Here is a 26,213-nt window from a genome sequence, read left to right as displayed (position 1 = left end):
CGGCTCTTCTACCGAAAGCCATTTTTGCTGTTTGCAGCATTATGCTTCTGTGCGCCTCTGTGTATTCTGGCCTTAGGAATGCTATCTGGGTCACACTCTGACTCCCATGCTCAGTGACTTCCAGTTTGTAGAGGCCACCTCAAAATCAGAGATTACCAGCAGCTCTCTGCGTCATCCTTCTGATTTCTTAACACACATTTGCTAGGCACTCATGATATGCCTCAACTCTGTCCCCCAAGATCCTGGCAAGTCACATCTAGAACTTGTCAGGCACAAGTATTGTTCAATCACACTTTCCAAGGTAGGAGAGTAACATTTGGTGAGGCCCTTAGTTACCGTCTGAGGTTTTTAGCTGAAGGTACTGGTTGGGAGTACAGGCTGCAAACAGAGACACAAACCCTGATTGGAAAAGAAAAACCCGGCTCTAGACATGGAACCAGGCAGGGTAGGAGACCAACAGGAGGCACTGTCCATCAAAGATAGCTGGACACTGCTACTCGCCTGACACCACTCTGCCACCAAGAATAATCTTGGCATTTGTGGGTCACTTCCCCAGGGATGCAGGGAAAGGAACAACTGCCACCTCTCCAACTTCCAACGAGGTGGAACTCCTTAGATGAGTCATACCCACCAAAATACATAGTGTTTGGTGGCCGTGTAGGTAAAACACAGAAAAGTCCACTCCACTGGGGGTGATGGCTAGAAAACACACACTCACTCTATCAGTACTTCCATTTTCTTGTCACTGGAAGAGTTCTACGATCTATATAAACCACTTGCTCTTATAAAAAAAATACATTTTCGCCTGACCTGTGGTGGCACAGTGGATAAAGCATCGACCTGGAAATGCTGAGGTCGCCGGTTTGAAACCCTGGGCTTGCCTGGTCAAGGCACATATGGGAGTTGATGCTTCCAGTTCCTCCCCCCCTTCTCTCTGTCTCTCCTCTCTCTCTCCCTCCCTCTCTGTCTCTCCCTCTCCTCTCTAAAATGAATAAATAAATTAAAAAATACATTTTCATCATATTTCCTTTCTCATCAGATACAGGAATTTCCCCGCCTCTGAGAACACTGTCACTGTGCATTTCCTACTATCTGGACTTTTATTTCAAAGCTAGCATCACCCACCCAGGGCTCGGCAATGTCACCCACAAGCTGTTCCATCCTTCGGCAAAACTTCAAGTTCACAGTGCTCTGTAGGCTCTATACTGGGCTCTGTCCACGGACCCCGAAGGACCACCACACTGCCGACCCATTCCTCTTCCTCCATCATTCTACTCTCCTCTCATGGCCCCAGGAAGTGATCACCTCACCTGGCACCTCCCTCCTTCCCTGCTCAGGTCACTGTGCTCTCCCCAGCCCTCAGCAGGGACACACAGCCCCAGTCAGGTGCTACCTCTCCACCATGGGGTCACCAGGGCTGGAAATGCATACTCTTCCTCAGTGCCACCCACACAGCCGGCTGTGTCTCTTCCTTAAGATACCTGCTATTTCTGAAGCTGGAACAGTCTTTAATTCTACCTGTGCCCCAAGGATCTTCAGTTTCCTACCCAAGACTTTGGAATTCCAAGGGCTGCAAGAATTAGCAGGCAGAAGTCACTTCCCCAATCAGCCACAGAAAGACACACAACCAACTACAACCAACTTTCACTAGGGTGGGAACAACACACTTCTTCACACCTATGAATGACTTAAACAGTTCCAGGTTCTTCCACTGTAAATAATTCTGTAATACTGACTGAAAATGTCTACAAATAGATATGGGGCAGTTCAAGTTCAGACTTACTATTTTCATTAAATACAAAAGTGCAAAGGCATAGGGTAGATACCAGATAAGGACAGGCAGGCACACAGATGGACACAGGCTGACAAAGGTAATTTACCACTGTCCTTCATTCAAGTGCACCAGGTGTGTTCACTCAGCCTGTCTGTCTTCACCCACATGACTCTCCTCACCAGGAATGCTTCTACCTTCTCCTAGGCCCGCCTAGTCTGACCCTGTATTCACGGCCCTACACATGGCCACAGTCTCTGGGAAACCTAGCCTGATGTTCCTCTTGTGTCCCTGTCCCTGAACTCTAGAGCACCAAGCCTGCCTCTCAAAGTCAGGCCTCGATTATCCACATCTCTGTGACTTTATGTGTACTGATACCATAAGCAGCTGGAAACTAAGGGCAGAGCCTTCGATTTCCCCTGTGTATCCCCCTACCGCGCACCAGCACAGGGCTGAGCTCAGAGCCACCGACGACGTGCCGCTGTTCCCAGGCACTCATTCTGCGGTGGTTCTAGAAATCTCTTTGTGGACTGTAAGCACAAGGTCAGAAAACTTTGTTTGAGTGAAGGTGGGGTCTAAGTCACCAACATCTACCTGCTGAGACATTCAGGCTGCCTTACAGGAAACAGTGGCTCAGAAGCAAGACAGGGACAAGGCTGTCCCTGACCCTGACTAACCTAGCCCATTCCAAACAGGAGAAACTCCAGCAGCTCTGCGCACACACAGCAGGGGCAGAGGAGTCAAAGAGGTGGCCACAGTGCTGCTCAGGCTGGGCTAAGACTCCTTCTCCAGCTTCCCCTTCTCTTGTCCCTACAGCCTCGAACAAGGGACTGGAATGAGCCACGTAAATGACCAGAGCAGCAATGAGGCCAGCCCAGGGTGCTGGGGGCTGGCATTTAAACAAATGGAGGACAAAGAGCCGAGGCTGGGGGGAAAGGACCCTAACCAAGCACCAGGTGCCAGCACCAAGGTTCCTTGGACAGTAAACGTGTCTGCTTCCTCTACACGCCCCAGCCCAGCAGAGTGAGGCACAGCCTTGGCCGTGGGGTCACAACACTCACCCACTTTGCGATGGGGCAGCCGCGGGAGCTCTTCCCCTCTTTCCCGGTGTAGATGACCTTCTCGATCCGGATGGCTTTCCCCTTCTCTCCATATCTGGAGAGGAAGACAGAAGCACCATTAGCTCCGAGGAGCCCAGAGGAGAGAACTTACAGTAGCAGGCAAGCCTCAACGGGTGTCTCATTACTGTGGGGCAATGGAGAAGAAAGAGAGAGTGTGCCGAGAGCCGTGAGGACGGAGGCTACGTCCAGGTTCCCAGGACCTCTGGCCCATCTGGCCCGGCTCTGGCCCACGGAGAAGCAGAATGTCCCTGATGATTGTCTCTGAGCCTCCCAGAAGGAGGCCAAACGTAGGCGTTTGTGTCGAGTCCTATTAGCCGAGTCACCCCAAGAGCTAGCTAGCCATTTATAAATTCAATAAACAAAAGAAAATAAATATGGAAACATTTACTGTTCTCTCTCAACAATCCCCAGCTGTCATGTGAACACGACGAGGAGAGCTGGGGCCAGGGAGAAGTGACCCTACAAAGCACAAACCAGCTCTGAGGTCCCCCCAGACAGGAAACACGTCTGGTTCCCTCACACACTTCTGCCCTGTCCCACACACATGTACACATGTGCACATGCTCAGGGATTCTGAGACCACCAAGTTAACCAAAGCACCTTCAGAGGTGATGAAACTATGGACCCCAGAGCTGAACTGACCTGCTCAAGGCCACACAACTACCTGAGGGTAAAGACGCTCTAAGTGCAGTCTGGAGGCCAGACAGACTGGCTTGAGTGCCAGCCCGGCACTTTCTTCCTACAAGGACTGGGGGCCAAATGACTGAACTTCTCCAAACCTCAGTTTCCCCATCTCTAAAATGAAGATAAAAATGATTTCTTTCTCCTAGGTTTGTAAAGAGACCACACGAGGCAATTCACATAGAGTGCATTATTTATAGTGCTTTGAAGTTTCTGGCATGAGGGAAGAGTCCAATAAACATTCATTATTCTTAATAATGTAAGCAACCATCTTACTGAATTGTCTTATTTTTAATAGCTTTTTAGTTTCAGGAACAGTATCACAGCACCTGCAAAGAGTCGTCGTTTGCTGCCTCCTCCTTTCCACTTTTTATGCCTCTATTTCAGCCTTCCGTCTCTACTGGCTAGTGCTTCCGACATGCTAGTGGGCATCTTCACTTATTTCTTGACTTTACCAGACATGTTCCCAACTACTCATCACTGAGCATGAAGCTCACTGATTTTGGGATAGAGACAGAGAGTTCCTTACTTTGAAAGGGTATCCTGTTCTAAGGATTTTAAATCAAGAGTTGATTACTTTTGGGGGCAGGGAGAGGAGGAGGTGGAGTGGAGGGGGGAGAGATAGTGATGGGGGAGACTTACTTGGGGTGGTGAACACACATCTATCTGCACAGGGCACAGATGATGTACTATAGAACTGTGCACATGAAACCTGCATAATTTTATTAACCAATGTCACTCCAATAAATTAAAAAAAATTTTTTTAATGTTAAAAAAAAGAATTACTTTTATCAAATAAATTTTTAGTATCTAAGGAGAGAGATAACTGAGTAGTTTTTCTCCTTTGGTCAATTAACATGGTATGCATTTAAACAGACTTTCTAACTCAAACTATCCTTGGATTTCCATAGTGATTCCAGCATACTATTCTAACATATTACTTCATAGAGGGTTGTTACAGCTATTACAATTATACATGTTGTTAACATATATATACAATAATACATATGCTCTATCTCCCATACTCTACTTCTAGAAATTTCTACCTCAGAAATAACTGCAAATATGCCAAGATTTAGAAATAAGATATTCATTGTTGCATCAACAATAGCAAAATCAGAAACAACTTAAGTGTCCAGCATAGGACTGGCTAAATAAAATATAATAATTTTCTATACAATGGAAAACTATGTAGCCATCTAAAGGATTTGACAGAATTATATATACTGACACGAAATAAATTAAAGGAGGAGAAGCAGCTGCAAATAGTAGGTTTAGTATGATTGATTCCATTTGGTTCAAAATGTCTTTATATCCATATGTATACCTTTGTAGATGCTTAGAAAAATTTGACAGGTAAGTACTTTTTGCCTGACCAGGTGGTGGCGCAGTGGATAGAGCACTGGACTGGGAAGCGAGGACCCAGGTTCGAAACCCCAAGGTCGCTGGCTTAACACCGGCTCATCCAGCTTGAGCATGGGTTTGCTGGCTTGAGTGTGGGATCATAGACATGACCCCATGGTCACTGGCTTGAGCCAAAAGGTCTCTGGCTTGAAAGTCACTGGCATGAGCCCAAGGTCACTGGCTTGAGCAAGGGGTCACTTGCTGTGCTGTAGCCCCCCAGTCAAGGCACATATGAGAAAGCAATCAATGAACAACTAAGGTGTCACAACGAAGACTTGCTGCTTCTCATCTCTCTCCCTTCCTGCCTGTCTGTCCCTATCTGTCCCTCTCTTTGTCTATCTCTTATGCTTAAAAAAAAAAAAAAGGTAAGCATTTTTAAAAAAAGTTTCTTCTAGGAAGATGCATTGTTAGCCTTATTCACTCTAAACTTTTTTTAAAAGGCCTTTTATAGACATGTTTTATTTTTGTAATTGGAAAAAAGAATAATTTTTAAAACGCTGACCTATGGTTTCTCTGAGTTCTCTATTTCACTCAAGGTCTCAGTGAAGAGGTAAAAAGTGTTTGTGATAATTACATTAAAATTTTAAGGCTATGTTAGTCCCATATATAATGTGCTTGCAGACAGCTCTCTGGGGAGTTCACACAGTGTGGTCTGGCTCAAGAGGATGAAACCAGATAGCGCTGCTTTTGTCTGGGTCCCTGAAAACTTTCAATTCAACAAGATTTTTCAGGAAGCAGCCCATAAGGGCAGAGGCCGGGCACTCGGGTGTGCTGGGGTCACTGTGGGAAGAGCAGCCGGAGGTGACCATACTGCTCTCACCGCAACAGACAGCATATCATGTTCCCCACAAGAGGGTGATCCAAGGACATGGATCCAGGCTTTCTGACGAGGACCTTCCCCACCATCCCAACCTTGCAAGAAATGCTTCCTACAGTAAACTGCATATTCCAGAGCAAGTACAAGGGCCAAACACTGAAAGACCAGCTAGACATTTTTTAAAATAAAAAACCAAAACTGTCTCAATGTTTAAAGACATTGTCAAATTAAATCAACCAATCCTAGATTTAATTTTTTTTAAATTAAGTGAGAGGCAGGGAGGCAGAGAGACAGACTCCCACATATGCTCCAAGCCACCCTAAAGGGTGACGCTCTGCCCATCTGGGGCTGCTGCTCTGTTGCTTGGCAACTGAGCTATTTCAGTGCCTGAGGTGAGGCCATGGAGCCATCCTTAGTGCCGGGGGCCAACTTACTTAAACCATTCAAGCCATGGCTGTGGGAGAGGAAGTGAGAGAGAAGGGGGAGGGGGAAGGGTGGGGAAACAGATGGTCGCTTCTCCTGTGTGCCCTGACCAGGAATTGAACTTGGGACTTCCACACACTAGGCCAACGCTCCACCACTGAGCCAACTGGCCAGGCCTAATTCTTTTTTTCTTAAATGTCTTACTTTCTGGCTTGTCATAAATAGACCTGTTTAGAATATAGATGAATTCGTAAACCCTAAACTAAGTCTGAAAGAACAGGCTGAAATCTTATTCCCAAGGGTAACCTGATCATCCTAGCCAGTAGTTCTTAAAGGGTGATGCCAGGACCAGCATCACCTAGAAACCTGGGAGGAATGCGGACTGGGGTTATAGACCTGTCAGTGGTCGGCAAAGTCATTAGTCAACAGAGCCAAATATCAACAGTACAACGATTGAAATTTCTTTTGAGAGCTAAATTTTTTAAACTTTATATAGGTAGGTACATCCCTTTTTGAGGTAGTGCCCGCACGTGGTATTTTGTGGAAGAGCACACTCAAGGGGTCAAAGAGCCGGATGTGGCTCGCGAGCCACAGTTTGCCGACCAGGGTGCTAGGTTAAGGACTCGGGGCTGGGGCCCCATGATCTGGGCTTCCATAAGCCCCCCAGGAGACAGAAACACACTCTAGTCTGAGAACCACTATCCTAAAGTGGTGCTTCTTCAGGGTTACCTCTACCACATAGCAATGAGATAGGCTCCCCAAAACTCAGAGGAATAGTGCTGGCTCTTCAATTTCAAAATGAACCTTTAACAAACTCCTAGTCTGCAGAGAACCTCCTTCCACCCAGAGGCCACATGGCTTTGTGCAACACAGCTTTCTCAGAAATGTGTCTGAACTGATTACAGTCATCATCGACAACGAGGAGCTGGGTAACCAGGAGGAACGCATAATAAATTGGGATATTTTAGGATTCCCTTTGGACTCCCCCTCCTCCCACATCTTTACCAGGTTAGCTAAAAGCACCAATGTCTCCTGGATTTTAGTTGCCTTTTGGCCAACCCCAGGCAGTAGAGTGGTCCTGAAGAGAAAGGGGGGAGGTCTAGGGAAAGAAACGGCCTGAACCAGTCAGCAACCAGACCCCCAGCCAGGTTATTTCTATCAATTGTTCATTCTCCTTCTTGTTCCAAAAGGAACTTAAAGAGAAGTCTATATGACAGAAACAACAGGTGATGGGTTTAGGGTGAAGGTGGGAACACAGAGACATGATGTTGGTACAGAAAACAAAGACTGGAGTCTTGTATGTATTTTTGAGATGAGCCCAGAACATCCCATCATGTGAGAAATCAAGGAAGCTAATGATGACTGCTTCGGATCCTGTCAGAAGGACTCAGGAGTGAATCAGAATAGGTCCCATGGACCAAAGATGAGAAAATTATGTTCCTCCTAATGGGGGTACACAAAGCTGGTTCTAAGTGTACGAGCAGCCAACAGAAAGATGCAAACACAACCTGTTACATGATCTACAAGGTCCTCAGGATAAAAATAAACCAGCTGCTGAGGGAAAACACAAGTATTCCTGGTCTTGAGAGGAATTTCTCCATTGGGTCAGTGAGGTGTTATTTTTAAAGCAATAAGGAAGGAAAAAAAGACTTTATCACTATCAACTTTATCACTATGTTTTAACCCTTGTTTCAAAACACAGTCTTCTATAACTAAAAGTTATTTAGAGTGCTATCTACAGTAGAAATCTCATAAAATTGTGACTAAGAAACACACACACAAAAACTGTCCCAGATCCAACTTGTACATTTGACTCCCCGACAACCTTCAACCTGCAAACATTAGTGTAAGGATTCCTTACAAAAATCAATGGCCAAAATGGCGCCCCTCCCAACCTTGAAGCTGCAACACACACACATGTGGATGTACAATACACCTCCCAACCTTGAAGCTGCAATACACACAGGCATGCATGTGCAACACACCCCATCTTAAGTCTGTGTTATTCTCCTAGACTCAGCAGTGCCCTTTCAGTTAGACTTGAATTTACAGATTGGGTCCTTGATCAACTGCTTTTCTGATAGGCTACTTTGAATATAAATGTTTACAGACAGGACAGGATAATTAAAAATGATCACAGCAGATCACTATCCTCCATCCATCTTACCTTTTATTCACTCACAGATGCTCTGAGTTATTCAGCTCAAAATCATGTTCCCTGCTATCGTAATGACAGGATTAGTCTGGCTCTCCTGGTCAGACAAAGTCTGATTCCCAAATTTGTAGAAACTTGGGAGTCAACTCAGCCTTCCACACATGTATGTATATGTATGAACTAACATGTTTATGTCTACATAATCTTCACTTTTGCTATTAAAATACTAATTCTTGTTAAGAAAAAAATGCAGTCAGTCCATGTGTTTATGAGATAGACTCTGCATTTGGTACTTACTAATAAACACTAAGTGTTTTTACATAAAACCAGTTTAGATTGTCCTTACAACTCTCCTATGGTGTGTGCTCTTCTACCATCATCTCCATCTTGCAGAAAAGAAAACTGAGTCACAGAGTTTGAGTGACTCAGCAGTAAGTGGCGGGACAAGGACTGACTAGACCTCAGTCTAGCTCCAGTACCCACAGGCTCCCAATCACCAAGCTTTTTACCTCTCCATATACTGGAATTCACAGCATTTAACAAATGCTGTGGACACATACACAGATTTTAAAGTCTCTATCTACACAAACTGCTTAAAAACCAAAAGAGAGCTATTAAGTAGAAACCCTATACGCTTGAGTTCAAATTGGAAGTGTCAATAAAAACTCACGATATATTTAATCACAAAACAATGGCAAAAATAAAAAACCTACACACACATCTTAGCTCTTTCTACTGAAATGATCTAGAAACAATGAGCAAGCAACCCAGTGGCAATGAGCATATCCAGTATCCAGAGTCTGCTTTCTAAATTCTTTTTCCCTCAAAAGAAGGAGCCAGGACTTCCTGGACAAATGTACAATGTGAAGCCAGAGCCTCCTGTCACAAAAGAAACCAAGAAAGCTATTCAAGACTCCTAGGATCATGTTGAAAGGACTCAGAAGGCAACCACTGGCCAAAGATGAGACAGTACATTCCTCCTAGTTGAGGTATAAAATATCACCTATAAAGAAATTTTGAAAAAAAAATAAACGAGAGGAAAAATCTGATTCTGATCAAGCCTTGAGACATTTTACGGGACACAGGGCAGAAGACCACACTAAACATGCCACAGGAGAGCTAGCAGCAAAATTCAGACCACGGGAAAGTCTATAGGACACAGAACCATTTAACCATATTTCTTCGATAAAAAAATAGTTCAAGAAAGAGAGAAGGAAAGAGGAAGGAAGATCGATGGAGGGCAGACCTACAGATAGAAAGAAGCTACAGGGGTGAGAATCTACACGCAACCTTCCACAATCTGAATGTCACTCCTCCTTTCAGTATGTTGTCTAGCACAGGCAATGAAAGACGGGGTGCTTAAAATCCATATTCCATGAACAACTTGCCCATTTCTCCTTGGACATTAGCGCATCACTCACCGCTCCTCCATGAGTTCCCGGATAGAGGCTACCGTGGGGCCAGATCCCAGGTGAGTATAATACGGACCTTCATCTTTCTCCACTATTTGTTCTGCAGAAACACAGAGTAGACATTAATTGGAGACACCAATTCATCAACATTCATTTGGAAAGGCAGACCGCCAATAGAAAAATTAATGGGCACATTACACAACAAGAAATTCAAACGGCTTACAAACATGTGACAATGTGTCCAACCCCATAAGAAATCAGGAAATACAAATCAAAATCACAATGAAATACCATTACACATGGGCCAAATTGGCAAAAAAATTTAAATACAACAAAACTATGTGTTATCAAGACTGGTCCAACCACACTGGAATTTAGTTTATCATCATACGTATTCTAAACCAGGGGTCGGCCAACCACTCTGCTCCAGGTGTCCACCCAAATGTACGGAAAACAAGGACTCAACACTATCTGTATGCCCACATTCACAGCTGCATTGTTCACAACAGCCAAAGGTGAAAACAACACAAATGTCTACCAACAGATGAATAAAATGTAGTCTAGTCACAAAATATCATCCTATCAGAAAAAGGAATGAAGTCTGTCACCTGCTAAATATAGATGAACCTTGAAAACATTATGCTAAGTGAAATAAGCTAGGCACAAAAGGACAACTATTGCATGATTTCACTTATGTGAAATATCTAATAGTAAAAAACAGAGGTTATCGGGGCTGGGAGGAGTAGGGAAAGGGGAGTTATTACTTAACAGGTACAGAGTTTCTGTTTAGGGTGATGAAAAGGTTTGGAAATAGATAGTAGTGATGGTTCCAAAACACTGTGACTGTAATTAATGCCACTAAACCATATACTTAAAAATGGTGAAAACAGCAAATTCTCTTATGTATATTTTGCCACAATTTTATTTTATTTTAGTTGGGGGGCAGACAGGGACAGACACACAGGAAGGGAGATGAGAAGCACCCACTCGTCCTTGTGGCACTTCAGTCGTTCATTGATTGCTTCTCATATGTGCCTTGACAGGGGGCCTCCAGCTGAGCCAGTGACCCCTTGCTCAAGCCAGCAACCTTGGGCTCAAGCCAGTGACCATGAAGTCACTTTTATGACTCTGCACTCAAGCTGGTGAGCCCACTGTGCCACTACCTGGTCAAGCATTGCCACAATTTTATAAAGAAAGGAATGAAGAAGTACTGATTCATGCTACAATGTGGATGAGCCTCAAAAACATTATGCTGAGTGAAAGAAGCCAGACACAAAATATCAGATCGTATGATCCTATGCATACAAAATATCCAGAATAAGGAAATCCATAGACAGAAAGCAGATTGGTGGATGCTAGAGGCTGGAAGGGGGGAGAAATGGGAAGTAAATGCTTAATGGGGTTTTATTTTGGAGTGATGAAAATGTTTTGAAATGAGACAGGTGGTGGCTGCACAACATTGTGAATGTACTAAATCCCACTGAATTGTTCACTTTAAAATGATTAATTTCATGTTATGTAAAGTTCATTAAAATTTTTTTAAAAGGGGCCCTGGCCGGTTTGCTCAGTGGTAGAGCATCGGCCTGGCGTGCAGGAGTTCCAGGTTCGATTCCTGGCCAGGGCACACAGGAGAAGTGCCCATCTGCTTCTCCACCCCTCCCCCTCTCCTTCCTCTCTCTCTCTCTCTTTCCCTCCTGCAGCCAGGGCTCCACTGGAGCAAAGCTGGCCCGGGCGCTGAGGATGGCTCCATGGCCTCTGCCTCAGGCGCTAGAGTGGCTCTGGTTGCGACAGAGCAACGCCCCAGATGGGCAGAGCATCGCACCCTGGTGGGCATGCTGGGTGGATCCCGGTCGGGCGCATGTGGGAGTCTGTCTGACTGCCTCCCTGTTTCCAACTTCAGAAAAATACCAAAAAAAAAATTTTTTTTAAAGGAAGAAACTATTGATTCACGCAACAACAACATGAATAAATTTTAAATAAATTTCTCTAAGTAAAAGAAATGAGACCCAAAAGACTATGTAATAGTAACTCTGGAAAACAGTGTTTTGATGGGATCCTATGAGCCTAGAAAGAAAAAGAAGTTTATGCAAATACTGCACTGCATTTGGAAAGTTTGTTTCACGTCCAATGAGACATGACAACTAAATGCAATGTGGTATCCTGCACTGGGTCCCAGAACAGAAAAGAAACAGTAGTGGAAAAATTGAGTTTTAAATGTAATTATGTAAGATATTTATATTAGGGAAAGCTGGGTAAAATGGATACAGGAACTTTCTGTACCAACTTTGTAATTCTTCTATAAATATAAAGCTATTTCAAAATAAAAAGTTAAAAACCAAACAAAAGCAAAAACTATGCAGGGGGCCCTAACTTGCTGATCCCGTCCTAGAGGAAATGGTAACCACATGCATCAAAACATAAGGATTTTCACAGCAACATTCTTTGCAGTAGTCAACACTGGGAACAACCCAGAGTCCAGCAGCAGTGGAAGGATACATGCGGTGCAGCAGAGTCAGGTACTGGCATCCATCCAGCTGTGAGAACTGACAACTTGCAACAACATGGTTGGAAACTACACCAGAGTGAGCGAAAGCAGCACAGGACAAACAGAGTAAAATTCCACTGGAGTAACATTCAAAACCAGGATCAACTCACCTATCCTGTTTAGAGATCCACAGGTGGTGAAATTACTAGGTTGAAATATCAAATTGCAGATATTCAACAATCTTTTAGCTATAAAAAAAGGCAATTTCATATAGTTCAACCATAAGATAAAGGAAATCATTGTCACAAGTCAAGAGTGGTTACCTCTGAGGGATAGGAAGGAAATGGGATTGGAAGTATATGCAGGGGATGTCTGGGAAACTGGAAAGGGCCCATTTCTTGGTCTAGGTGGTGGTTACACAGGTGTTCATTTTGTATATTTTCATTAAACAACATATGAATGTTTTGTGTATTTTCCTATATAGTATATGGAATTCATAATTTTTAAAATGTAAAAAAAAATGTTATACCTATTCTATGTAGAACATACGCTCAACTTTATAGGAGAAACAAGACAGGATAATAACTGACTGGGCCTTAAAAAGTTTATCATCTGGCTGGGTGGAAAAGTTTGACCCATACTTAATACTTATCCCAAAATATATTCTAAAAGGTTGAAAACTTCAATTAAAAAAATTCAAATATACAAATTCTGGAAGAAAAACAATGGAAGAGTTTTAATAATCATGTAAGTGGTAAGATTTCTATGTATGAAATGAAATTCAGAAGCCACATGCATACACAAAAAATCCTGATAGATTTAACTAAAGAAAACTGTATAGTTATAGTACTTACTACCAAAAATCAAGCCAAAAGCCAACACCACATTGGGAAGAAATAATCTGAAACTCACACCAGACAAAAGGCTAACTGCCTCCTATAGTAAAATAATCAGTAACAATAGAAACATGAAAAAAGGATAAAAATGGTTCTTTGAAAAGAAAATGAAAATGGCTCAAACATGTACAGGTATGCCTGTTTTACCTTTCATATGAATCACATCAAAGTCTGACAAGTTCCTGTGTTGGTGAGGGTGTAGGAAAGCAAGCAGTACAGAAAACAGTTTAGTGATATATTAAAAGTACAACCACCCAATCCATTTGACTCAGCAATTTCAAAGAATGTCAAAATTCTAGGAATTTGGATATACATTTACATGTGCAAAATAGGCACATGTAAATAGGCACTTGACTATTCATTGCATTATTTGTAATGACACTATCAGAAATCTAAATGTCTATCATAATATATTATATTATGTGTTATAAGTACAGTATGGCACATCCATATAATAAAATGCTAAGAGCTATCAAAAGGAATTAGGCAGCTCCAGATCTAGTGAAAAAAAAAAAAAGACCTCCAAGTTTTAACCTTTAGAGTAGTACGAACGTTCACGTACGTCCTTGTGCCTCTTGATCATCCAGAGTACGATCAATTTATTTTAAAAATGTGTAAGGCAACATTAAAAAAGGCAAATGTTCTTCTTGTTTCCATAAACTGGTTATCAAACATGATTTTAAGTTAATAAAACTGCAACTGGAACTAATTTCATTTTTTGAACAAAAACTCACTCCCAGGGGTCAGCAAGCATGAAAAAAACTCACTACTCAAAGGGTTAAGTGGGAAAACAGTCAGTACAGCATGTATACTACGCAAGTTAGTGTACACAATCACACACATCAGTATGTATGCACACATATGCACCCATCCCAGTAGCTAGGAAGAAAGTATACAAACCCCATACCAAGCAAGCCTGGAAACTGAACGGTTAGGTTTCCCTGGGAAAGGCCGTGAAAACACACAGGCCCGACACAGCCTCAAGTGCCAAACAAAATCAAAGTTGCTGTCTCCCTTTTAGCAGTTTACAAGGCAGCCCAAGGAGTCTTACAGAGGACTGTTTTTGTTTAATTACATCCCTCTCCTTAATTATATGTCTGTATCAGAAAGAAGATATTCTATGGGAAGAAACTGGATTTATTAACAAGTATGCTTAGTTATAAAACTAGTACACATTTATAAATTTAATTATCTTAATTTTTTTTTGAGAGAGAAATGTCAACTTGTAGTTCCATCACTTTAGTTGTTCATTGATTGCTTTGCATATGTGTCTTGATGGGGGCTCCAGCTGAGCCAGTGACCTCTTGCTCAAGCCAGCAACCTTGGACTTCAAGCCAGTGACCATGGAATCATGGCGATGATCCCATGCTCAAGCCCATGATCCTGTATTCAAGCTGGCGACTTCAAGGTTTCAAACCTGGGACTTCAGCATCCCAGGTTGACACTCTATTCACTGCACCACCACCAGTCAGGCTAATTATCCTAATTTTTATACATATCTTCATTATATATAATATGTATTATATATGCATGCTCTGAAATGGTGACCAATATGTTTGTTTTCCCATAATGAAATAAGGTTTATTAACTTTCCTGGTGCTGTTTAATGCCATTAATCTTAAATCAACGTGGGAGTTTACCCTGCTTACATTTATTGCAACATGCATAGTGTTTTGTCATTTTATGTTTTACATCTTTATGTTTTTGTTTGTCTGTTTTTGTATTTTTCCAAAGTTAGAAGCAGGGAGGCAGTCAGACAGACTCCTACATGTGCCCAACCAGGATCCACCCGGCATGCCCACCAGGGGACAATGCTCTGCCCATCTGGGGCATTGCTCCGTTGCAGCCAGAGCTATTCTAGCACCTGAAGTGGAGGCATGGAGCCATCCTCAGCACCCGGGCCAACTTTGCTCCAATGAAGCCTTGGCTGCGGGAGGGAAAGAGATAGAAAGAAGAGGGGAAAGGGTGGAGAAGCAGATAGGCACTTCTCCTGTGTGCCCTGGCTGGGAATTGAACCCGGGACTTCCACACACCAGGCTGACGCTCTACCACTGAGCCAACCAACCAGGGCCTCTTTCTTATTTTTTGTTATAAAGTTGATATTTTCTTTTTACTGTCCCTCCAAGAAATTTGGAAAATCTACAGAATGTGTTTTGTGATGTTAGGGGTACTTTTGAAGAGATAGAAGTTAACACCTTTATAATTTCTCCCACTTTCTCCTTTACCTCCTATTTTTTTGTTGGTATCCTTGTAAATATGCCCCCCCATTATAAAATAGATATATAAAAATAAATTTGCTTCAGGTATAGTATAAGTAGATATATTACCTTTGTTTTATAAAAAGATGATCACAACTGTGTAAATTTAGACTTTATATTTGAATACACTTAGTCTTCCCTGCTAACCTCTTCATACCCCAGTTTCCCCAATTTCTACTTATTTGATTCATCACCAGAAAATCTGAGTTCTTGCATATTTGGAAATGCTTTTTTATGAAGGCTTTACATGAGAATCCCAACTTTATTGGGTATAGAATTCTTAGGTCAAACTTTTTAATCTCAATATTCTGAGAATTGCAATACATATATCCAACAAAGAATTCATACCTACAATAAATTACACTTACCAAGCAATAAGAAAAAGAAACACAAGAGAGAAATGGGCAAGTGGCTTGAACAGGTACCCTACAAAGGAAGACATACAAAAAGCTGCTGAACCTCACATTGGTCATCAGGAGAACATAAATTAAGGCCATAATTAGATGGGATTATTCACTTACCACAATGGCAGAGAGACTATTCACAACACCTGCTGGTGAGCATGTGGAGCATTGCCAGTAGGAATTCCAACTGATATAACCATTTTGAAAAATGACTAGTCCTTATGAAAGCTGACCACATAAGTTCCACTCAGATATACCCTACAGAAATATGTCTGTATATACATGTACCAAGAAACACATATAAGAATCTCTTAAGTCAGCATGATCCATTAGAGCCCCAAACTGGAAATAATCCAAAGGACTATAAACTATTTAATGGACGAATAGTATATTCATAAATGGGATACTATACAGCAATGAGAATGAATGTACAGGCACTGCTATACATAGTTGAATCTATGAATATTGTGCAAACAACATTGAACAAAAGCATACACAACATTGAATAAAAGCATACACAACATTGAACAAAAGCATACACAACATTGAATAAAAGCATATGTATGTAACTAGATATAGATATGATTCCATACCTCTGAAGTTCAAGGACAGGCAAAACCAATCAATATTAGAAGTTAGAATAGCTACCTAAGGACAAGGTTCAGCAAACTTTTTACATTCTGGGCCAGATGGCAACTATTTAAGGCTTTGCAGGGCACAGTGTCTATAGCAACTCTTCGTCTTTGCTGATGTAGTGTGAAAGCAGCCATAGATTAAGACATAAATAAGCATGGCTATGTTTCATTAAAACTTAAGGAATCTAAAATTTAGACTTCATAGAATTTTCAGGAATTTTGAGATATTTTTCTTTTGATTTTTTAACCATTAAAAAAATGTAATAATCTTTTTTTTTTTTTTCCTTAAGCTGGAAACGGAGGAGAGACAGACAGACTCCCGCATGTGCCCGACCGGGATCCACCTGGCACGCCCACCAGGGGCGACGCTCTGCCCCTCCGGGGCGTCGCTGTGCTGCGACCAGAGCCACTCTAGCGCCTGGGGCAGAGGCCAAGGAGCCATCCCCAGCGCCCGGGCCATCTTTGCTCCAATGGAGCCTTGGCTGCGGGAGGGGAAGAGAGAGACAGAGAGGAAGGAGGGGGGGGTGGTGGAGAAGCAAATGGGCACTTCTCCTGTGTGTCCTGGCCGGGAATCGAACCCGGGTCCCCCGCACGCCAGGCCGACGCTCTACCGCTTAGCCAACCGGCCAGGGCCATAATAATCATTTTTAGCTCACAGTTATGGGCCAGATTTGCTCTGCAGGCCATCATTTGCTTGAGGGATGGAGGCTATGACTGGGTGGGGCCTGAGAGAACTTCTGAGGGTCTGGGAAAGTTGTTTCTTGATCTACATGGGGATACACAAGTATGTGTCTCTTGTAAAATCATATTGAGCTGTACATTTAAGATTTACATATCTTCCTATATGTGTATTTTTTTTTTTTTGTATTTTTCTGAAGCTGGAAACGGGGAGAGACAGTCAGACAGACTCCCGCATGCGCCCGACCGGGATCCACCCGGCACGCCCACCAGGGGCTACGCTCTGCCCACCAGGGGGCGATGCTCTGCCCCTCCAGGGCGTCACTCTGTCGTGACCAGAGCCACTCTAGCACCTGGGGCAGAGGCCAAGGAGCCATCCCCAGCACCCGGGCCATCTTTGTTCCAATGGAGCCTTGGCTGCGGGAGGGGAAGAGAGAGACAGAGAGGAAGGAGAGGGGGAGGGGTGGAGAAGCAAATGGGCGCTTCTCCTATGTGCCCTGGCCGGGAATCGAACCCGGGTCCCCCGCACGCCAGGCCGACGCTCTACCACTGAGCAAACCAGCCAGGGCCTATATGTGTATTTTAATTAAAAAAAGATTTAGGCCCTGGCCGGTTGGCTCAGTGGTAGAGCGTTGGCCCAGCGTGTGGAAGTCTCGAGTTTTGATTCCCAGCCAGGGCGCATAGGAGAAGCACCCATCTGCTTCTCCACCCTTCAACCCTTCCCCCTCTCCTTCCTCTCTGTCTCTCTCTGTTCCCCTCCTGCAGCCAAAGCTCCATTGGAGCAAAGTTGGCCCGGGTGCTGAGGATGGCTCCTTGGCCTCCGTCTCAGGCGCTACAATGGCTCCAATTGCAGAGAAGCAATGCCCCAGAGGGGCCGAGCATCACCCCCTGGTGGGCATGCTGGGTGGATCCCTGTCGGGCGCATGTGAGAGTGTGTCTGTCTGCCCTGCCCCCCGCTTCACACTTCGTAAAAAAAAAAAAAAAAAAAAGTTTTAAAAAAGTATTTAAAAAATATTTTATTTATTGACTTAAGAGAAAGAAGAAAGAGGGGGGGGGAGAAGAGAGGGGAAGGGAAAGGAGCAGGAAGCATCAACTCATAGCAGTTGCTGCTTATATGTGCCTTGACTAGGCAAGCCCGGAGTTTCAAACCAGCGGCCTCAGCATTGCAGGTGATGCTCTATCCATCCACTGTGCTACCACAAGTCAGGCTAAAAAGTATTTTATTAAAAAAAAGGTTGAAAAACTAAGTATGCGTGACCAATTTAAGTTTTTGGTTATTTTATTTGTAGGTGCTTCTGAAATTCAGTAACTTCGTCAGGATCATTACTTGTCCATTTTTCTTCATTTTCGAAAGTTTTTTCTTCTATATTGGACTCTTGCCTTTGTTCAGTTTGTTCCAGGCTCTTCTCTGAGAACCAGTGAGCGATCCCAACATTCCCAGGCGCTGAATCTGCAGGCAGCATCCCTCTGCCTCCCTCCCGTATCTCCACTCCAATGGTGCTCGCTTCCATTTTCCTCCCTGTTTTGGAGTGATCTTTCAAGCCCATCTCTCCTCCTCACTGATTCCCTTTCTCTGTAACTGATTCTGCTTTTTGCACCTTCTAGAACAGCTGCAAGAGAGCTCTGTGCGATGGCTTCTGCCATTTAATCTGTACCTCCTGTGACTTCTCTGTAACTCTATTCTAACACCCCAGCTTTCATTTCTGGTTTCACTGTACACATTTCAGTTAAGTTCCTTGAAGGTATAAATAAGTTGTTCGAACTCTTCTTGTATTTTCTAATGTAAACTTTCATTTTGAATGTTTTATTAATCCATCTACTCGTCCCTCAGATTCTGAACGGGTTGCACGTTGAGTTTTGTGTTTGTTCGCTCACTAACTAATCTTTCAGTGGAGGAAATTTATCTCTGGGATTTCTTCTGCTCAGCATGACTGACATTTGGACGGGATAATTCTTTATTGTGGGGGCTGTCCTGTGTATTGTTGAAGGTTTAGCCGCATCCCTCGCGCTACCCACTAGATGCCAGTAGTGCCACACCAGTAGTAACAATGAAAAATGTTCTCAGACATTGTCCAAGTTGCCCTGGAGAAAAGAGGGGTGAAACAGCCCCCAGTTGAAAGCCACTGGTTGAGACTCATTTGCCCCAAATCTGAATGAGTAGAATCTCCTTTCCCTTCTCTACCTGGACATTGTTCAAATTCTTCTCTTAGAAATTAAACTAGAGAATTGGATGTTATAGGGATTTCAATTATTACTCCGCAAGTTCAGCAGCCTGGGCAGGGGGAGGCAGGGAGGCTCTGCTGCTGGCCGGGGACAGTTGCACTGGGAAATTTCATCTCTACACCCTCTTTGTCAGGGCCAATGCCCAATACTTCTGACTTCTGTGTGTTGAGCGTTGGGCTGTACTCTATCCTGATGCTAGGATTTTGGTTTATTTCCTCATATGGGAGTGAGCTGGTCATTCTGATAAGACATCAAGTTAAAATAAAGCCCCATGGTTTGCAAGATTTTTGTTTGGGGTGGTTTGACAAGTATATTTCCCTCTGCACAATGGCCTTTGTTTGGTGCTGCTGGCCCTTGGTTACAAAGCTCACTCCTAGGATATCGTTTCCCATCTCTCTAGCCAACCAGCCTCGCCCCACACCTTATCCTCATCAGGAGCTGGAGCAAAGAGGAAAAGCCGGCCTGTTTGCAATCCCGACTTTCCAAAGAGAATGCCAGCCTATCTCTCTAAGCTGCGGTGTCCCTCTGAGCCTCCACTATTGTGTTTCTCAATACTGGGAGTTGTATACCCCATGTTATCCTTTATTTTAATTCAGATGGACTTTAAATTGGCAGACAGCCCTTGAAATTCATGTTTTAAGATTGGGGCTATTTTCAAATTTCAGTTGATGAAATTTCTCCTCTATGTTTGTTTCTTTTGGTTTCTTTCACCAGGTTTCAGGAAAGGGATATTTTGCTATCTTGCTGTTAAGCCACTGTTTTTCCTTTTAGTCCCTGGTATAATATTTCTTCCTTCTCCACAGAGGTAAAGTGACAGAGGAAGAAAACAGCACAACTCTTTTTGAAGAATAATCTGTTTCATGTCTCACTTTGAGCAGTGAGAACAGACGTGACTTTTTCCCCTAAAATACATAGTAGAAAGCTCTAGGGTAGAGCTCAGGAGAGAAAAATCCATCTTTTGACAAATGCTGGTTAGGTGCTTTTCTTCTCTGCCCTGTGCACTTCAATTTATACTCATTAAAATAGAAAATATGTCTACTCCACTTCTGTGCTAGGCTGTGGAAAGAATGAAATGTATCCTTTCTGCTATCAGCAAGAGATACTGAACACAAGAAACTACTCCTTACTGTCCAACAGAAAAAGGCCACAGACCTTCCACCTTTGTCTCTCTCTACAGAGACTGGGGCACCCACACGTTCCCAGTGGGGACCCACAGGCCCAGTCTAGATACAGGCAGAAAAATGTTTTCTCTTTATGACACTGACACAGCCAGTTGATAACTGGCATGCAATTACTACAGAGCTGTCAAGATCACACAAAGGTTATACTATAGCTATTTCCTTTTTCCAAACAATCCTATATAATGCCTCAATTTCCTGATGTAATGCTAGTGGGCTTAAAGCCAAACAGCTTAAGCTTAATAGCTAATTAGCTTCTACTTCCATGATAGTCTATGACTGCTAGCACAATACCTCCTGGCAGTTACAAATCCATGTGGAGAGAAGGTAGATGGGTGGGTCCTAACCTGAATTGGGTGTGCCAGATGCACTTTTTTAAAAATTAAAATCTCAGGCCAGCTACCTGTAAATTCATGAGTAGCATGCTCAGCCTTCAGGTAGTAGACAGAAATATATACTTTTACAACAATGGGCACATTCACTGATGACAAAGATTAAAGGTAAGGGGATCAGGCCCTGGCCGGTTGGCTCAGCGGTAGAGCGTTGGCCTGGCGTGCAGGGGACCTGGGTTCGATTCCCGGCCAGGGCACATAGGAGAAGTGCCCATTTGCTTCTCCACCCCCCTCCCTTCCTCTCTGTCTCTCTCTTCCCCTCCGGCAGCAGAGGCTCCATTGAGCAAGGATGGCCCGGGCGCTGGGGATGGCTCCTTGGCCTCTGCCCCAGGCGCTAGAGTGGCTCTGGTCTGGGCAGAGCGAGGCCCCAGAGGGGCAGAGCATCGCCCCCTGGTGGGCAGAGAGTCGCCCCTGGTGGGCAGAGCATCGCCCCCTGGTGGGCGTGCCGGGTGAATCCCGGTCGGGCGCATGCGGGAGTCTGACTGTCTCTCCCCATTTCTAGCTTCAGAAAGAAAAAAAAGAAAGGAAAAAAAAAAAAAAAAAGGTAAGGGGATCATTCCTAAATCAATCCGAAGTCTTTGTAGAGTTTAAATATGGATGTAGAATAAAGATTGACCAGCAAACCAAAAAATACCAGTGTAAATGCTTTAGAAATACAATATTTGGTCCCTATTTTTAAGAAACCTGGGATTTAATGGAAAGGACTAGTAGTGCACGCATAATAAATAATGTAAGACAAAGAAGAACCCAGCATTAAATCTTGACCCTTCTTCAATACTGGTGCTGTTAACTCTCTCAACCTCCCAAACTATCAATTGGTTAACATATCCTCTCAATTCCTTTTTTTCTTTTTTTTAAAATTCAGTGAGAATAGGGGAGGCAGAGCCAGATTCCTGCATGTGCCCTGACTGGGATCCACCTGGCAAGCCCACTAGGGGGTGATGCTCTGCCCATCTGGGGCATTGCTTTGTTGCTCAGCAACAGAGCTCTTTTTAGTGGCTGAGGTAAAGGCCATGGAGCCATCCTTAGTGCCCAAGGCCAACAGAGAAAGAGAAAGAGAGAGAGAGAGAGAGAGAGAGAGAAGCGAGAGGGGGAGGGGTGGAGAAGCAGATTGGTGCTTCTCTTGTGTGCCCTGACCAGGAATCAAACCCGGGACATCCACGTGCCAGGCTGAAGCTCTACTACAGAGCCAACCGGCCAGGGCTCTCTCCTCAATTTCTTTCCACACCTCCTTCATGGCTTCCTGTTTTGAGATTCTCTCCCCTAAATGTTACTATCCTGCATTCTTAGGTCTCTTCTCCATCTACATATTCAGCCTGGTGAAATGACCCTAAATCGAAACTTTACTACTACTAGTTTGCTGAAGAACCTCCAATTCTCAGATCCAACCAGATACACACCTCCAAACATCTCAAAGTCTATATGTCCAAACTTGCTCCCTTCCTAGTATTTCAAATCTTGGTGAATGTCACCATCATCGCACCCAGTCATCCAACCTAGAACCTCAGAAGTCACCTGTGACGGCTTCTTCCTCTTTACTCCCAAATCCAACTGCTCATTGAACCAACTGATTGTCTTATTCTTTCTCTTATCAATCTCCTCTTTTCTTTCCTCCTACTCAATGTCCTTCCTAGGCCAGGCACCTATACTTCTTGCCTGAACTTTGCCTGAGCTTGCAAACTGGTTTCTCTGCCTGTGCTACCATCCCCGTTTACCCTGAAACTTTCTCCTCCGGCCACTCCCCATCTTCCATCTAACACACTGGTCACACCTGAATGACTTGTATTTCCCCATGTTTTCTCATCTCCACATCTTCATGTCCCTTTGCCTAGAACACTCTACCTTCTCCTTCTTAATCTATTAAACTTCTACTTTAAAATTCTGATCAGACATCACTACCTCCAGGAAGTTCTTTCTGATACCCTCCTACTCAGAGTCAGATTCCCCACCTTCATACTTGGGTCCAAATAAATATCGTATTGTCTTAAAAAAATATTTAAACAACAAAGTTCCTCTTTTTCTCAAAAAGAATGCAAAGGGGGAAATACATTCTCATAAAAACTGCAGGAAGTAGGCTTTACACGATTGTGAACAGAGATGACTCTGTGTCCCCCATTCAGAACAGTGGTCCATACTGCAGTGACCAGTGGATCCTGCTGTCAGCCACATTTGCAGGACAACATCCCTCCCTCTGCCAAACTTTCACCACATTCCAGGCAAAGGAGTTATTTTCTTGTATTGGTCTTCGGCTATTTTTTTAGGGCAGGATGATCAACTGGATAAAAATACAGCATTTCTATGAAGGCAACCCTAACATCTCTGTCTCCTAATCCGTCTGTAGCTGCCTGTGGACTGTGCCTCAAGCACATCAGACCAAGCCTTGAAAGTTAACACAGACCTGTTTCCTTTTCTATAAAATAATAAGATGATCTCAAAGGACAGTTTTCCCACTAAAATGTCTTTGTGTGTGTGTGTGTGTGTGTGTGTGTGTGTGTGTTTTTCTGAAGCTGGAAACGGGGAGGCAGTCAGACAGACTCCCACATGCGCCCGACTGGGATCCACCCAGCATGCCCACCAGAGGGCAATGCTCCACCCATCTGGGGCGTCGCTCTGCTGCAACCAGAGCCATTCTAGCACCTAAGGCAGAGGCCATGGAACCATCCTCAGCGCCCGGACCAACCTTGCTCCAATGGAGCCTTGGCTGCAGGAGGGGAAGAGACAGAGAGGAAGGAGAGGGGGAAGGGTGGAGAAGCAGATGGGCGCTTCTGTGTGCCCTGACTGGGAATCAAACCTGGGACTCCTGCAAGCCAGGCCGACGCTCTACCACTGAGCCAACCAGCCAGGGCCTCAAACGTCTTTTGAATTCATTCCCTGTCCTACACTGTCTCTCTTGTGAGTTTCCCCATTTCCAAGAATAGACAAAATATAAAAGGGCCCAGGCAAAAGTCGTTGCAGCCCACTGCCTTGTCCCTGACGGTGTCTACAGGATGGTTAGGGGTGGTTATGAGGACCTCCAGTGTGTGCCTCCGAGTATTAGAAATATATCAGTACTCTCTTCCCATAATAATGCAATGTAGAACTTCAACATGTGCTGTTTTCTCAAACCTGTACATATCACACTATCTTCTGGAGTAAGGCATTTCCTTTCATGACTTTTACATTTATTTCTTTACAGCTTCAAAGGGTACCCTTAGTCCTAGTATTTCCAGATTCAGAGAACAAGTTCATACAAATTTCATCCATACCTTTAGAAACTCATGGTCTTAAAACAAGGATAAAACAGTGCTCTTGGTGTTTGGGTTTTGGTTACCTAGTAATGCTCATATTGGCCAAAACTGCTTATTTGAGAAAACTCACCGTAGACACTGAATATTACCTTTCTTTTGTAACACCATAAAATCTTTTTATGCTTTTATAAAGTTGTTTCCATAGCAGTTGTCAATCATTTACTGTAAGCACTTAGTGGCATCTCTGAATTTCACCGTCACTACCATGAGATCTTCCTGACACTGATGTGCCATCCACACCCTCCCCCTGCTGCTGCCTGGCTAAGCTTCTAGAATAGAAGATGGTTCCCATCGGACACATTTCCAGAGTGAGCGCTCTATTCTTAACCCTTGTCCTGAGCCTGAGTTCACAAAAACCATCCTGCCATCCCCTCTGACAGAAGCCCCTGTCCAGATGTGGAGGTCCAGACATTTCTGGAAAATTGGATGGCCTTTTCCCTAACATGAACCCCTCCAGAAACCGTTTCCAAACAGATCTCTTTCTTCTTTGGCCCTCTTCGTTCCTAATATGATGGTTTGAGTTAGGACTCATTTCTCAACTAAACAGTCTCAGTCACTTCAGTGAAGAGTCCAACTGCTTAGGTTCAAATCTCACTTTAACCATTCACTGGTTTCATGGCCTGGGTAATTACTTAATCTAACTTTACTCTCTTCATCATTAAGATGGAACTACAGTACTGACAGTATCTACCTCGTACAGATGTGCTAAGCACTGAATGAGGTGGTGACTATAATGTAGTTGTCACTGTGCCTGGAATACACCATGGTTTAATAATAATAATAATAATAATAATAATAATAATAAGCTTCTTAACTAGTCTCTTGCCATAAGTTTATGACCCTTCACCAATCCATCTTCCATGCTATCTATAGGATGTACTCTATTTCTTATTAAAAAAATTTTTTTGAAGACTTTATTTATTCATTTTAGAGAAAAGAGAGAGAAGGGGGGGAGGAGCAGAAAGCATCAACTCCCATATGTGCCTTGACCAGGCGAGACCAGGCTTTAAACCAGCGACCTCAGCATTTCCAGGTCAACTCTTTATCCAGTGCACCATCATGGGTAAGGCTCTAGGATGTACTTTAAAAAAATATTTCTTTATTATAAAGTACATATATTTCACAGAAAATTCAGAAAACCTATGAGGGAAATGTCACTGATAGTGTAACCATTGCTGATATATTTCCTTCTAGTCTTTTTTCTATTTTTTTTAACCTAGGTGAGATGATCATTTATATACTCTTTGTGCCTGCTGTTTTCACCTTAGCATTTTTCTGTAATTTCACATTAACAACACAAGGTAGGTCCAGTTCTAATTCTTTTGTTTAGCAAGAAACGAATGGTGGTGGGAATCTCTACTCCCCTACCTCTGCCCAATGCCCCTGCCCTTCCCATCTGCCAAGGCAGTGGCGGCCAATGTTGCCACTGCCAGGTTTCTCTGATGCTGACAGTCTACTGCCTGCTCTTCTGCTCACTAACTTCAAAGCTGAGAGACCTGTCCTCTCGGGGTGAGGGGCGCATCTGGCCCAAGGAATGCAGGAGACCGCTGAGGGTCAGGTCTCCCCGGTGCTACTGGTCTGGACCCTGACAGCTCGCTCCCGGCCAGCCCTAAGCCTGGGCTCCTGCACTCCTCAGTCTGCAGGGGCGCCTTTTTGTTTCTCCCCATCTGTGTTCACTGCATTTTTCAAGACCCAACTCTGAACAAAAATTTGTTAAATAAAACATTACCTTCCACAATGACAACCAGGCCTGACGCTTCAGAGCACTCTGACAGTTTAGCCACTTCCATATGACAGCACAGGTCCCTGGCAGACACCTGCTGAATGGACTGAATATTTTATTGTTTACACTGTCTCTTCAAACAAACCACAGAGTCCTTCAGAGACGAACTATTTCTCTCAATTTGTATTCCTACTGGTCATTAGCACAGAGCTGGGTATTCAATAAATGACTGAGGAATCAAGCAATAGCCATCACTTTTCTTCCTTTATA

At 43.7% G+C, this 26,213-nt stretch overlaps 1 protein-coding gene across 5 annotated transcripts in view; it reads right to left on the bottom strand.

Annotated features, from left to right (window-relative positions):
- Window positions 1-26,213, bottom strand: part of TET3 (tet methylcytosine dioxygenase 3) — a 121,576-nt gene that overhangs the window by 28,098 nt on the left and 67,265 nt on the right. For all 5 annotated transcript variants that reach the window (XM_066267410.1, XM_066267411.1, XM_066267412.1 and 2 more), the window contains 2 exons: window positions 9,794-9,884; window positions 2,833-2,926 (listed from right to left, as the gene is read on the bottom strand). In XM_066267410.1, coding sequence (XP_066123507.1) covers window positions 2,833-2,926; window positions 9,794-9,884 — 185 coding nt within the window. The remainder of the gene's footprint in view (window positions 1-2,832; window positions 2,927-9,793; window positions 9,885-26,213) is intronic.

This window comes from Saccopteryx bilineata, chromosome 3, assembly GCF_036850765.1.
Source record: "Saccopteryx bilineata isolate mSacBil1 chromosome 3, mSacBil1_pri_phased_curated, whole genome shotgun sequence".
Taxonomy (NCBI): Eukaryota; Metazoa; Chordata; class Mammalia; order Chiroptera; family Emballonuridae; genus Saccopteryx; species Saccopteryx bilineata.
This window is presented reverse-complemented; position numbering and strand designations above follow the sequence as displayed.